Genomic DNA, 15,626 nt, shown 5'->3' on the forward strand with positions numbered 1-15,626 from the left:
GGGGGCTTTCAGTGTATTTTGTCCACTTTCCTACCTGTTCCAGTCAATAGTCTTTACCTGGTGCTTAGCTTAATAACTTTCTAAAGCTTAACTAACTGTAACATTATATATGTGTAATATGTATATATACATATATATCTCCACTTTATGTACTAAATATTCTCTATATTCCATATACACACTATTATATATACAATATTTTGAATGAGGTTATCGAACACATAAAATGTTTCTATAAAAACTCTGTTGCAATGATCATACATATTCTCTAATCTTAAATATTACAAGGCATCCATTTCCTTGGAAATTGAATTCTGGAAAAAATAGCTGGCATTAGGCTATTTTTTTTTTTAATTTCTTTTTAACATTTATTTATTTTTGGGACAGAGAGAGACAGAGCATGAACGGGGGAGGGTCAGAGAGAGAGGGAGACACAGAATCCGAAACAGGCTCCAGGCTCCCAGCTGTCAGCACAGAGCCCAACGCGGGGCTCGAGCTCACGGACCGCGAGATCATGACCTGAGCTGAAGTCGGACGCTTAACCGACTGAGCCACCCAGGCGCCCCTGCATTAGGCTATTTTTATGTATTTATGTATTTAACTTCAAACACACACAAATATAGGCACTCATTTCTGTTTCTGTACCTCAACAAATAGGTGTACTTGCTTCATAAACTATATTTATTCATTCATTTAATGCAAAAATATGTTCCAGGCACTATGCTACACCTTTCAGATACAAGGTAAACAAGAAAGATATAATTCCTACTCTTCGCAGAGGTTACAGTCTGTCTGAGGAGCTAGGAGGGTAAACAATATATATAACATATATTATGATATGTTGTGTTCTGGGAATATGCAGGGTGCTCTCTGGTAACATGAAAGGGGCACTTAACCCAGATTTGGAATAGTAACTGATCCTCATAGCTTGAGGCTGTGTTACTGATTCTCTAGAGTCTCTGAATATTCATATACATTTTCATGTATGTACTTTCACATTCATCATGATTGCAAATAAATTTTAGTCTGTAGCCATGAGCTTTTAACATAGTGCTAATTTAACAGTGTATATAGATGTTAAATTAGGGTTAGTAACATTACTGTATGAAGTTCTTACTTTCAATCTTAAAATATAATTTTGATTTTGCTTATGGGGAAAGAATTAAATAATTGGCCAGATTTCATACATAACATTTTTTCCAAAAATACAATCAAGGCAGTTAATGCGTGTGTTTGGTGGGGGGTTGGGGGAGTGGAATATTAGGTAAGCTAATTGAATAAATTAAGTGCATAGGATTAAAAACTTGGTTTTTCTTGAATTTTCCTATTTTCTACAAGTTATTTTAAAATGATGTAAATACAGCAATATTATAGCAAACTCTCATAATTCATTTTGATTCATGTTTATATGCTTTCAAAGTCCCCCTTTTAACATTCAGTTAGCAGGAACACAGTGAACTGTCAGAGCATCTATGTTTCAAATTTAATTATGCTGGCCGAATTCAGAGATTTCCGAATTTGCCTTATGACTATCAGTCATCTGCTGACATCAGTTCCAGAAGGTTGCCTATATTGTATTGATTGCTAAATGTTCCCCAGTGTTTCTGATTATCTGTCAAGCTCAACTACCCAGAACACAACCAGAAATTCAGAAGTAGAAAAAATAGACATCTGACTAATAACATGGGAAGTTATACAAAATAATGCATTAAAATCAAAGCACTGGGCTTCAGTCTTCAGCACCCACATGTGAAGAGCTTGCAAGTTGTCACTCTTATCCTTGCCACAAGAAAAAGCTGAGCAAACTGAAAATTAAAGACTTTTGTTGCATTTGTAAGAGAATCGAGGTGACAGGCAAAGTGCCATCCCAAACTGTGAAGAGGCAGACACATTGAGAGAGATGCAGCTAAGTCGTTTTTTTTTTTTTTTTTTAACCTGAAAGGGATGCTACTAAAGCATCATGCACTGCAATGATACACTGAGAGCCTTATCTATAACTGAAGCCATGTCCAGGAGAAGGGACCGGGCAGAACCTCATCCCAACCAACAGGAGGGCGATCCTCCCACTCCAGCCCCTCTGGCCTCGCTCCCTCATCTAAGGGGTGTGAACTCATGAAAACTCAACAGAGATCAGAACTTCAAGGAAATGGATTGGGCATGCGGCAGCCAGGGAAGGGAGTAAGAAGAATGGGGAATAAAACGTACCAGAGAAGACACAGTTGTGAAGATTACAGCCTAAGACACAGGCCCACCAGAAGACTGAGGTTCAATCAGAAGATTATAGAACAGCCCCCCTCCCTTACACCTTCCTGCCACACCAGCAAAGCTCCAGGAGTGACCTAACAATAGCTTTTAGCAGAAAGATCTGAAGTCTGGGAGGAAGAGTGCTTTGGGAAGTCCAAAGTCAAGAGGGTAAACCGCAGAAAGAAAATGAAAGGAACTTGGATCCTGTGGCACCTATAATGATAGCAAACACTAACCCTATAGCCAACACTAAACACTAGTGTTTAGCAAACACTAAACACAGCCACCCTATAGCCAGACTGACATAAATCCTGCACTAAACTTCTGTTTATCTCAGTTTCCATTACCCAAATGAACATGGTCAAAGTTCAACGAAACGGTATCGGGGATGTGTGTCAATTATATCTCAATAAAACTTGGGGGTGGGAGGGCAGATGAAGAAAAATTAGAAGGCATGCCAAAAGGAAAAAATACAAATCAAACCAGTTGGAAGAGGAAAAGCAGACCGCAGAACCAGACTCAGTTATGACAGAGATGTTGGAATGATTAAACAAGGAATTAAAAATAACTAAGATGAATCTGTTAAGTCTGTTAATGTCCCTAACGGAAAAAATAAACAACACGCAAGAAGAGATCAGTCATGTAAGTAAAGAATTGGAAGCTCTAAGAATCAAAAGGAGTGATCTTACATAAGAAGTGATCATGCCATTACCCTGCTTAAAATGAACAGTATAATGGTTTCCCATTGCTCTTGATGAGAAGTTAGATTACCTTAACACCATCCAACAGGTTCTGAATGATCTGGCCCGCTCTGGCCTCATCTTCCATGAAACTCTAATCTGTCTTCCTGCCTTCCAGGCTTCTTTTCATTTCTCTTAAATGCTTTCCTTATGTCCCCGGCTTCCTATGCATGCTATTTCCCCAGTCTAGCATTATCTTCCCTTGCCTGGTGACCGCTTAAACTTTCCCCCTTATTTCCTTAGCGAAGCCTAACTCAAATTCCCAGTCTAGGTAGATCACTTGATTACAGTCCATCATGGACCTTGCCCAGTTGTGATGTTAGGTAACTTTGTGCTCTTTTAAAAAATATATATATATTTTAACTTTTATCTTTTTGTGGCTTTGCTCACATTCCATTCACAGCTCTACCATGTGTAGCACAAAATGAGGACTAAATGTTTATGTGCGTTATAAAAGAAGGAATAGATTTCTTGCAGGTATCCTAATGAAGTTAATGCTTATCAGTTGCAGATCATTGGAGATGTAGTTTCAGTAAATATGTATTAATTCATTTAGAAACTATTTGATGGCCTCCTACTCTCTGCTGAGCACCCTTTTACCTTTGGGGGAGAAGACAACGAACAAGGCTCTACTCCATGTAGTTCACTGGAAGGATACAGTCATGTAAACCAACAGAAAATTCAAGGACACAACGTGATGGAGGTAGCCATAGGACCGGGTCACAGGTGCCTTTAGGGGTGAAATCCTGCAGAATGCATCAGCAGAGTGTGCGCTCTGAAATGCAGGAATCTTTGCACTCGGGTTCGTTGGTGTGTTCCCTGTGCCTGCAAAAATACCTGGCGTTGAGTAGGCACTCAGTAATGTACTTAGGGAAGGAATGATAGTTAGGTATTCTTAAAAAAGAGGGGGAAGGATCCTAGGTAGAGGAAATAATATGTTGCCTAGACTGACATATTGCTCAAACTGAGAAAACATTCGTGTCACTGCAGCTTCAACCTCAAATATGAAAATGGCTTCCTTTAGGTCATAGGGGTCTTTCTCCGAGAAAAATGGCTTCAGGAAGAAAAGGATTGGGTAGAGGGATGTGAGTTTTAAATGTATTAAGTCCAGGATACATTCAGGTAAGCAAAAAAAAAAAAAAAAAAGTTATAATCTTTCACAATACTGTGCACACTAAAAGTGTCCTTTCAGACATGTTCTTCTAGATTATAGTTGATGTTTTCTATATTCTCACAAATTTTAGTTTAGTAGAGTTTGAGTTCATTAGGCTTTATGACAAGATATGTTATCTAAGTTCTCATTTATGTACCTAACACAAAATTTCAGTGTTTTTATCCTTCAGATGTAGGACAGTCACGAATTAAAATTGCAACCTTAAAAATAAAATAAGTGCATTTATTACTCTATTTGTAAGTGCTAAAAAAAAAAACAAATCTAGCACTTTTGTTTTCAGAATGTCTGTTTTTTTTTTCTGCCATTTCTGCCAGTAACCAGCAGGTGGTGTCACACAATTTTACATTTGTGTCCTGTTGCAGTTGTGCCCTTTGGTTTCCAAGACTTCCACCCCACACCCCAACCACAAACACTCACACACAACATCTGATGAGGATGAAAGTCTAAAGGAGGACTGTATCGTATCGTATCGTATCGTATCGTATCGTATCGTATCGTATCGTATCGTATCGATTTTGTTTCATTTCATCTTATTTCATTTCATTTCATTTCATTTCATTTCATTTCATTTCATTTCATTTCATTTCTCTGATTTAAATCTGTCTTGACTTTGCTTTCAGGGTAATATTTTTCTGCACATGCACTGAGGCACCTTTTTATAATAGAGACACCCGTTCACATGCAGTAACTCTTTGGTCACTGTATCAACATTATGGGAAAACACTATTCATAATCTTCACTTCACAAATGAGGATACTGTGGAACAAAGGGTCTGGGAAATGTCCCCCAAGGTCACAAGATTAAGATTTAGGCATCTGGCTGTGGAGCTCACATTGTCAGTCTCTGTGCTGAAATCACCACCCCCCCCCCCCGACCCCCCGATTTGATTTTATACTCTCAGCACATATTTGCAGCCAACACTTGATGTTCCTTTACTTTGATGCTATTTGTTCAGCTCCTGAGTTCAGGTCTTGGCACTTAACCTTACATAAGAAATGTTAACATAGAAGGAAACCTGAATATCAAAGAACTGTATGTCAGATATTGTCTGTGTGTGGGGAATGATGACACATTTCACATATATGCATCGAATTTTAGTGCTAAAACACTGTAAGTTATTTGCTTTTCGTTTTACTGAGAAAGAAACTTAGGCCTCCCAAGGAAGCATTGAGTTATGGTAGTCACACAGAGGAGATAAAGAAAGAGACCGTCTGGTAAAAAATGTGGGAACATTCATTTTTGGAGGCCCTAGTAGGTATAGAAAAATGTCCATTGTTGGCAGACAGGCATGTGGAAGGTCTGAGCTTACCAAGTAAGTGCACCTCTTTTTTTTAATGCCAGATCTTCTATTTATAGTGTCATGGGAACAGGCGAGGCTGAACTAGCAGGCAGGAAAGCTAGCATATGAGAACCACACCCTTCCAGTGAAAAGAAAAAAAGGGGAAGGGGGGGGGAAGGTAGAAACTCATAGTCAGCGTTACCAATTTTATTGTCAAGTTTACACAGTCAGATGAAGGAAAAAAATTAGATATAGGGAAGATTTGAATATGGTGAAAAATAACCTCATAGTAGACTCATTGAATTGCTAGAATGTTTTAGTAGTTTGAATGACTAGACCCAGATCTAATTTTAAACTAGCAGTGTAGAATTAGAATCATAGTTAAATCTGTGGTTTGCCATAATTTGAACTTTGCATTTTTTGATTAACCTACTTTAAATTAGTCAACATTCATGTAATGATCAATCATTCCCAGAAATTCACACTTGAATTATAAATGATAAATGTCATCAGGTATCCCTTCTTTAAATTAAAAATCTTGTATTTTTTTTGTCTTACCGCAAAAACAAAGCAAGTTCACTGCAAGAAAAAAGGAAAAAATAAAAAAATGAATTGCCTCCAATGTTAATTCCCCAAGTAACTAATATTACCATCTTAGATTATATCCTTACAGACTGTATTCTTTCATGCTTGTCTAGTAAAATACCAAAGAAATGAAACAACAAAAAAATCAGTCACAAGTCCATTTTCTATTTTATTCATCCAGGCCACATAACACTTTCTTCCCCAAAATGGTAACTGAAGTGTCCCTTTTCATTTTATGTTCTATTTACTAAGCTCATACAGGTATATCTATATTGATACACAAATCCAAGTGCAGATATTTTCATGAAAATTGAATCATGAACTATTTTTAAGCAAAATGTATGGTAGATACATTTGCAATGAATTAACAGCCCTGCTTTATTCTTTGTAATATTGTTGTGGTATTACTAGTGTAGGTAATCAACGATTTATTAAACTACTTCCCAATCAATGAATATGCCAATGGTTGCCACCTTTTTACTTTTACAAGGTGTGTTCATGTGAAGAGCCTTGTGTATCATTTATCGCTTTATATTTTCCTGCTGTCATTTAAGTAAGAGACATTTCTAATAGCAGTAGTGATAACAAAAAAGAATTAAAGTAGCTGACATTTCCTGCACACTTATGATGTGCCAGATTTTATGCCAAATTCATACTAAACCGTCACAGCGTACCGCTAAAGAAGGTAGAGTTTATAATTCTATTTTGTATTTGAAGAAAGTAATAGTTGAGGAACTTGCTGAAAGTCACAGAAAAACAGCGAGTATTGGAGCCAGGATTCAAACCCAGGCCATGTGACTGGGAGGCCATCGGAGGACATAACAGTACAGTTCACCGGTATTTTATACTGCCCCGCCCCATCTAGAAGAATTGCTGGGGATCAGGGTAGATACCAGCAAAAATGGTGGAGTATGAAATTCCAAATAAAAGCCTCCTGGTATTAGGGTGAGGAAATGGGGCTCATTCAGAAAGTATTATCAGCACTTTATGGTGCCTCCCTGGAAGACATTTGCAAAAAGCTTGTCTTTGTATGTTACCTGACTCAGAATTCTCCTGGTACAAAAGTTGCTACCAGGGAGATGTCACTGAAAGTATTTATAGGCAGATGTTTTAGTTGCTTCTGCCTGAGGTGACGGATAACATTTGGGACAAACAATGGTCTAACCAAAGAGTTTGAGAGGAAGGGCTAAGGAAGAATTGTACAAAAGTAGTTTCAAAAGCACTGACATGTATTTTGGAATCTAAAAGTCCACGTGTATGCACAGAGCTTTGTGAACACTCAATAAAGACCCGAGACAGTCGGTTAAGCGTCCGACTTCAGCCAGGTCACGATCTCGCGGTCTGTGCGTTCGAGCCCCGCGTCAGGCTCTGTGCTGACAGCTCGGAGCCTGGAGCCTGCTTCCGATTCTGTGTCTCCCTCTCTCTCTGCCCCTCCCCCGTTCATGCTCTGTCTCTCTCTGTCTCAAAAATAAATAAACATTAAAAAAAAATTAAAAAAAAAAAAAGACCCGAGAAAGCCCTAAACTTTCACCTCTTGAGGCCCTACAGAAGCAGGTGTATGTATGCTAAAGCAAGTTTGTAAACTGCCTGGCTGAAAGTTGAAGACATATCCCAACCTGCACACAGAGCCACTTGGCAAAGACTGAGGAAATTTTTTGTTCCAGGTATTTAAGGAAAACTGTCTAATCATCAGATAGCCACTACGCTAAAACAAACAAACAAAATCCCAAAGAACTCAGTGGCCCCAAACAAAAAGAATCAGACTTTACAGAATAAGTTAAGAAAAGTTACTAGGGGTGCCTGGGTGGCTCAGTCGGTTGAGCGTACAACTCTTTATTTCGGCTCAGGTCATGATCTCGCGGTTCACAAGTTGAAGTCCTGCATCTGGCTCTGCCCTGACAGTTCAGTGCCTGGAACCTGCTTCGGATTCTTTGTCTCCCTCTCTCTCTGCTCCTCCCCCTCTTGTACTCTGTCTCTCCCTCAAAAATAAATAAAACATTAAAAAAAATAAAATAGTAAAAATAAAATACCTATAAATACATTTAAATAAAAAAATTTAATGCTTATTTTTGAGAGAGGGAGAGACAGAGCGTGAGTGGGGGAGGGGCAGAGAGAGGGAGACACAGAATCCAAAGCAGGCTCCAGGCTCTGAGCTGTCAGCACAGAGCCCAATGCAGGGATTGAACCCACGAACCACAAGATCATGACCTAAGATGAAGTCGGATGCTTAATCGACTGAGCCACCCAGGCGTCCCTAAATCTTTATGACCTTGAATTAGGTAACAATTTCTTAGGTATGACACCAATTTATAATCCCTATTCAGAAAGGATGCCCATTGCCGACATTCTCTTCAACACTAGTGTGGTATAAATCTTTTGAAGTTTGCTAACATTTTGGTGACTATATTGTTTTAAAAAGGCATCTTGGGGCACCTGGGTGGCTCAGTCAGTTAAGCATCCAACTTCGGCTCAGGTTATGATCTCACAGTTCGTGGGTTCGAGCCCTGCGTCGGGCTCTGTGCTGATCACTTGCTCAGAGCCTGGAGCCTGCTTCAGATTCTGTCTCCTTCTCTCTCTGCCCCTCCCCCGCTCACACTTGGTCTCACTTTGTTTCTCAAAAATAAATAAATGTAAAAAAAAAAGAAAATTTAAAAAGGCATCTCATTATCACTTTGTTTATATTTCCTTAACTGCTAAGGAAGTTAAATATATTTTCCTATATTGATTTGTCATTTGCATTGCTATATTTTGCATGTGTGTGTGTACATGTGTGCGCATGCATGCGTTTGTGCAAGCACATGCGTTGGGGAAGATGTGGTTTTGCTTGTGGATATGTGTGGTTTTATCTGTCTTGTTTTCTGTTTAAGTATTCTCCTGTACCCAGTTCTCAAAAGAATACATCTTCACAGTCGTCTAAAACCTTGCACTTTGAGACATGAAAGGGCAGTGGGTTTCTGTAAATGTGTTTTTTTTTTTTTTTTTTAACGTTTATTTATTTTTGGGACAGAGAGAGACAGAGCATGAATGGGGGAGGGGCAGAGAGAGAGGGAGACACAGAATCGGAAACAGGCTCCAGGCTCTGAGCCATCAGCCCAGAGCCCAACGCGGGGCTCGAACTCCCGGACCGGGAGATCGTGACCTGGCTGAAGTCGGATGCTTAACCGACTGCGCCATCCAGGCGCCCCTGTAAATGTGTTTTTTAATATTGACTTAGTAGCAGGTTAAGTAAATTTACTTTTCTACCTTTTATTCCTACTACTACCATCATATTCCTAGATGCATTCACTCATGATGAAAGACTCACTGCTATTTTGAATTCCTAACTCTATTGCAGATGAGAAGAAAAAGCTGCTTTATTTATCCTCAGGGAAAGCAAAAAATACAATAGTATACAACTTTAACATATGAATGAACATTTCTTTAACATTTTAACTCTTTTAATTTAATGTGTCCCCTATGTACGAAATTAAACTTCTATTGGATCTCTGATAAAACAGGTAATTGCAGACATTTGACTGCTGATGTTACAGCTTACCTCCTGAGTTACTGCTTTCTTTTTACCTAATCATTATGACTTCCCTGACTACTGGCAGAAAAGCTCTGCAGTGAAAGAAACTAAATTATTTTTTAAATGAACAGAGTATAAAATATTCCTTAAAATGTAGTGATTTGCATTTTATAAGATTTAGGGTTTAGTTGCTTGTTTTATTTTCTATAGATTCTAAGCTTCGTTATGAAAGAAATTATGTCCTCATGACGCTAAGCGATCCAGAATTAATTTCATATTTAGGTAGCTATACTTAGAATGAAGAACTTCTTAATCATAGTTCCATTGTGATCACTGGTGTGGATGATTGGTCCATTGCTTAGCGTGTTTTAAATAAACGATGAATAAATGCATGTGAGGCTTTGTGTGGGATTTTTTAAAAATAATGTTAATGCACGATGGATCAATTTAAAGTACCTACTTTCCTCATAGGAAATTCTACTTCGGTTATCACCACCTTTGTACCCTTAACAGTATTCAAAAGAGAAAAAGGAGATTCATAGCAACAAAAATGAAAACTTAAAGCATTTCAGAGTTATTACTTCAAGAATTATAACAGCCATTTGTGATAATTAACTTTGCTCTGTTCTTCCAGTTTTTTTTAAGTGGATACAGTGGCAGTGAAAGTAACTTTGAAAAAAGAATATTTCCAATGCTGTCTTGTATCTGTTGATGTTTTTGGTTCCTGTCTTTCTGCAGGAGTCACAACTGTTCTAACAATGACAACTCTAAGCATCAGTGCTCGGAACTCCCTCCCCAAAGTGGCTTATGCAACCGCCATGGACTGGTTTATTGCTGTTTGTTACGCATTTGTATTCTCTGCCCTAATTGAATTTGCAACTGTGAACTACTTCACCAAAAGAGGATGGGCTTGGGATGGGAAGAGTGTAGTCAATGACAAGGTAAGTGAGATTCCCCTAACAGATTTAGTTTATAACAGACATGTTCCTAAAAATTGACATTTAAAACATTCAAATGTAAATTTTGTGTGTGTGTGTGTGTGTGTGTGTGTGTGTGTGTGTGTGTGTGTGTGTGAATCATATTTCTTTTAAAGTATGCTTTTGCCTGAAATCCTTTAGGAGTGCTTGTTAGAGTATGACTTCTGTTGAAACCACTCCCTAGCATCTGCTGAGCTCTGACTGTGTGTCAGGCACTGTGCTAAGTTGTTTACACATGTTCTATCACGTAATCTTTACAACTTTATGACTAGTGTCTCTTTTTAATTCTCATTTTTCTGATGAAGGAGCTAAGGCTTAGTGAAGTCATTTACTTGCCCAAGCTCACACAACAAGTTAGTAGCTATATGTGATGGCAGATCTGACCATGAAGTTCATGCTCTTAAATACCACACTGCTTTATAATAAAGAGATTTGAAAAGAAAGTGGACTTTAATTTACCTGTTGTAGAATCTCAGGCTCTATCAGCAGTTGAGTTACCCTTCACCTACCCTCATCGCTGTTGCTTGGATAGAAAGGTTCAAGCAACATTGTTCTCTCTTCCATGTTGTATGGAATAAGTACTTAGGTGCTGCAATGCTCAGAAAGTTTAAGTTGCTCATAGTCTATGAGACTCATTTGTTTTTAAGATTAATTTCTTTGGGAATTGTTGGTGTCCATTTTTAGGTTTCAAGTGCTGAAGCTAGTGGAAGTTTTGAGCATTAATGTAACATCTGTTCCCTTTCTTATTTAATGGATTATTATTCATCTGCATTAAGAGGAAGCTTTGGCTGTATCACAGTGAGATATAAAGTATTCTTAATACTTAAGTTCTACTTGGAAGCCTCCTTTTTAACAATATATCTGTTAAAATGCTTCTTCCATTAAATTTGGAATAACACACTTGGTGATTTTACTTCTTTGTCAGTTATTTAAATATAATTTTTTCTCATTTCTAGAACCATATTGCAGTTTAAGCATACAAATGATTGATGTTATAATTTAAAAGTCTTGCTCTTTTTCCTAATTTTGTAAACTGTAAGTTTTAATAAGTGCTGGTTTATTTCATTTTATAAGCAACGTTTTGCATACTAACAGCCACTGAGTAAATATTAAAGGGAATCCAATTAGCTTTCTATGCTTAACTTCTAGGTTATTTCAGCATTTCCATTACATTTTATTATTGATTTATGTTTTCATTTTCCATATAATGTACTGCTTTTTCATTGCTATCTATGCAGTTACTTCTTTTTAGTTATATTAGTTACACATGCGCTTTCATACTAACTTTTTTTGAAGGTGAAATGCCAGATGTATTTATAAATGCCAGACATGTTTATAAATATGTCACAAAAGATAAATAGTGGTTTGTGGTAAATTCTCCATATAGATATTCATTGATATATCACTTTTTAATGCTATGAGGGTGCCAATCAAATTGACATTGTGATTTAGCATATCAAATTGACATTGTGATTTGGCATATCAAATAAAATACCTTCTCCCTGTACTTGGAAAATAGAAGTACCTATAAATGCAAAAAACCCATTCATGATGATGCATTCTAAAAGCAATTACCTAGTACTGAGGAATGCTGGAATTAAGTCAAACCACATATCAAATCACACAGAGCAAAGATAAATCCAGGACAAAATCATTGATGTTCCTATCTCATCTGCAAGAAAACAGCTAACAAATGTTGTATTATTTCAGTTCTAAGTGGTTGGAATTCAGTGGTTAATTTAAAGGGAACATTGTATCAGGCACATTGCTTGTTCTTACTTTTCCATAGCTAGGCCTTTGAGAATTTTTTGTTGAATAAAGAATCTAAGAGTTTCTTTTATGAAGTCTGCACATGTAACACCAAGGGAAAACTTCATTGCCTTCACGGAAAGAATGTTCAGTCTTTACAATGGTGAATTTATCAGTGGGTACTCAACCCAATTTCATGATTCAAATGAATTTTGGGAGGTGCTCCCTAAACTTAGCTTGGAAATAACCACATTCTTAGGACTGAAAGGAAATCGAGTGCCCCAAACTAGCACATCTGCCTGAAAAAATATTTCAGTGCAGTCTACTTTCAGGCTTCTCTGCTTTAGTTTTCCTTAAGAAGAATTTTTTTTAAGTGGAAAATGATAATTTGCTTGAATTATAGAATTTTTGTCCACTGCCCATATTGGTGTCCTTCCAGTTTTATCAGACTGGAAAAAGTCCTCAGCTTTCGGAAGTTGGTATCATAAGTCAATGCAGTTCAGTCATCTGTCAATAGAAAGAGCATATGAAAAGTTCTTAAACATTTGTAAACTGGCAAGTATTAATTTGCATCATAAGAATAATAACGACTCAAAGATGCATACCACTAGCATATGTTTGAAAAAGGAAATACACATTTAACATACAATTTATATGTAGATTGCACTCTGCTGATCTTGAAAGTTAGTTTTTGCAAATACATAAATCCACTCCATTCATATTCAAGCTACATTTGAGCCCTCTGTGAGAAGACAGAGCCTACCTACTGTGCTCTGTGATCTTGGACAAGATGTTTTACTACTTTTAGCCTCAGGTGTGACACTAGATTACAAAACCTTATCACTCTAAAAGTGTAGTGCTGGATCAAATGTTCCATCTCCAGTTGTTATTCCTTTCCATATACAGAAAGTATCTTATTATGAAATTCCCCAAGTTCTTCTGGAAGCTTCCCTCACAACCAACATTCTTCCACTTGCCCAAGACTAATTCTTCCACTGCAGCTCTCGATCTCTTTCTCTCTTGTTCTTTTCTCAGCCTTGAAGCATCAGTTATTGTTTTCTTCTCATTGCATCAAGGCCATCTTCTCCTTTCCAGCTGCCTCCTTCCTTTCAGTGAGGAGTATGCTTACTCTGTTTCATTTACCATGGAGGCAAGAACTCTCTCTAGATCCTATGTCACCCATTCCCCCATCTTCAGATCCATTCTTCTTCTCCATTCAAGCTTTTTGAAAACCGTGCTACGATGTCTGTGTTCTCACTTTCAATTTAATTCTCAGCCTGTAATCTGTAATCTGTATCTGTAAACTGTAATCTGATTTCCTTTTCATGTATTGTCCTGTAACTGACGAACACCAATAACCTCCACGTTTTCAGATCAGATAATAATTTTTCATTTTTCTCAAGGGATCCCCATTCAACCCATTGAATATTGTTGGGCTTCAGAACTCCATTCAGGTGCAAGTCGGCAGCATTTCTTTACAAGAAGCCTTCAAATAGCAACTTCCTGCCCTCAAATCCTGGCCTGGCAGCTGCCTTTATTCATTCTATTCTGAGAGTCCCTGCCCGAGTTCACAGTAGATCCTGTCTCCCTAACATCTGCTCTTGTTTACCCCCAAAGACAGTCATTTGGCTTTATTTTATTGTTTTTGGTTTTACTATTCACTATGTGATTCTCACTTTAAGGGTTTTATAGATAGTATTTGTGGGAATGTCTACAGCACTAAACAGTGTCCACCCATTTACTGTCCCCAAATAGATAATCCTACTCGTCCTGAGAACAAATGTCAATCTTCAGGAAATTTCTGAATCCTGCACCCCCGAAATGATTCAGTCCCATTTAAGTGTGTCTAGCACCCTGATTTTTTACATTAAATCCTTTATTACAGTTTGTAATTGTATATAATGCCTCATCTCCTTCACTGATCATTATAACATGTCCATGTTTATTTCAGTAAATCATTCACTGTTGGCCTTTTGCACTGGGTCTTGTGTGTATTAGTTGCTCAGTAAATATGGTCTGAATGAATAAAGTACAGCCCAATCAAATCTACAGCTCATGCTTTTATAGTATCTATAACTGTACCCCATACCTTTCTTTTAAGTTCTAGGATCATATATCTATCCTATTCCCTAGGCATTTCTATATGACTCTATTATCTCAATCTTTACATATCTTTTTTTAAATAAAAATACAACAAACAAAGATAAAAGCTTCTAAATTGATTTTGTATATTTCCCCTGCCCACATTTCCTTTTTTAAATCTCTGGCAAAACCTAATCTCACATACCAACAATTTGGAAATACCCCTTAACATCTAACCTGTCATCACATGGTGCCTATTTTCTTGTCCTTGTCATGGACTATGCCCTTGCTCAGTGTTCTCTGAGAACACTGTCTCTAATCATGTCTCCCTCCAGTCCATCCTCTACATTAGTGCTAGGGTCATTTTTCAGCTCTTCAGTGAGTTGTTGAAATCTTAATGCTAATTATTGAACTCTTTAATGAATTCTTCAAGTTGGTCAGCTGATATCGTCCAAGTACATAACTTTCTCATAAGTTTGTTTCGCATGTTGAGTTACTTGTTGTTTTACAGATGTCTCTATTTTAGCAAGAGTGTTTGCTCAAGTTATTACTATTATTATTCATTGTGCATTACCACCATGTGCCTAGGAATATCTCTGTGTTAGAAATGAGAAACTGCAGGGACATGTGGGTGGCTCAGTTGGTTAAGCATCCAACTCTTGGTTTTGGCTTCAGTCATTATCTCACTGATTCCTGAATTTCAGCCCCACGTCGACTCTGTGCTGATGGAGCAGAGCCTGCTTGGGATTCTCCTTACCTCTGTTTCTGCCCCTCCCCCACTCATGCTCTATCCCTCTCTCAAATAAACAAACAAATAAATAAATAAAAACCTTAAGGAAAAAAAAAAAAGAGATGAGAAACCATAGATTTGTTCCCATAAAGTTACTTACTCAGGATCACATCTAATAAGTGGTACATCCAAGATTGAACACAGATCTGAAGTCCATGCTTGTGTTCTTCCTCTAGCCATTAAACCATCCCCCAATATCCATGCTGCTACACATCTCCATGACATTAGATTCCTCTTACCAAAATGCCCCCTCCTTCCTTCTGTAACTGATGAATTCCTACTTCTTTCTTAATACCCATCTGATTTTACTTAACACTGAAACTTTCTCAGTGAATCCAATTACTGCCCTCTATTATCTTTCTGCAGTACCTGACACAAATTCATTTTATGTGACCTTAGTAAATTAGACTTTTATCATAAATTTGTGTTTCTAACAGTAGGTTACATGGTCTAAGAAGATAGTAGTATTGTCACACTCATCATTTTCTCTGCTATAAC

General features: G+C 37.6%; 1 protein-coding gene across 4 annotated transcripts in view; it reads left to right on the forward strand.

Moving 5' to 3' along the window:
* GABRA2 (gamma-aminobutyric acid type A receptor subunit alpha2) overlaps positions 1 to 15,626 on the forward strand; it is a 128,917-nt gene that overhangs the window by 99,676 nt on the left and 13,615 nt on the right. For all 4 annotated transcript variants that reach the window (XM_086705136.1, XM_086705137.1, XM_025921342.2 and 1 more), the window contains one exon: positions 10,269 to 10,471. In XM_086705136.1, the coding sequence (XP_086561262.1) occupies positions 10,269 to 10,471 (203 nt within the window). The remainder of the gene's footprint in view (positions 1 to 10,268; positions 10,472 to 15,626) is intronic.

Source organism: Puma concolor, chromosome B1, assembly GCF_028749965.1.
Source record: "Puma concolor isolate L17-30 chromosome B1, mPumCon1.1.hap2, whole genome shotgun sequence".
NCBI lineage: Eukaryota > Metazoa > Chordata > Mammalia > Carnivora > Felidae > Puma > Puma concolor.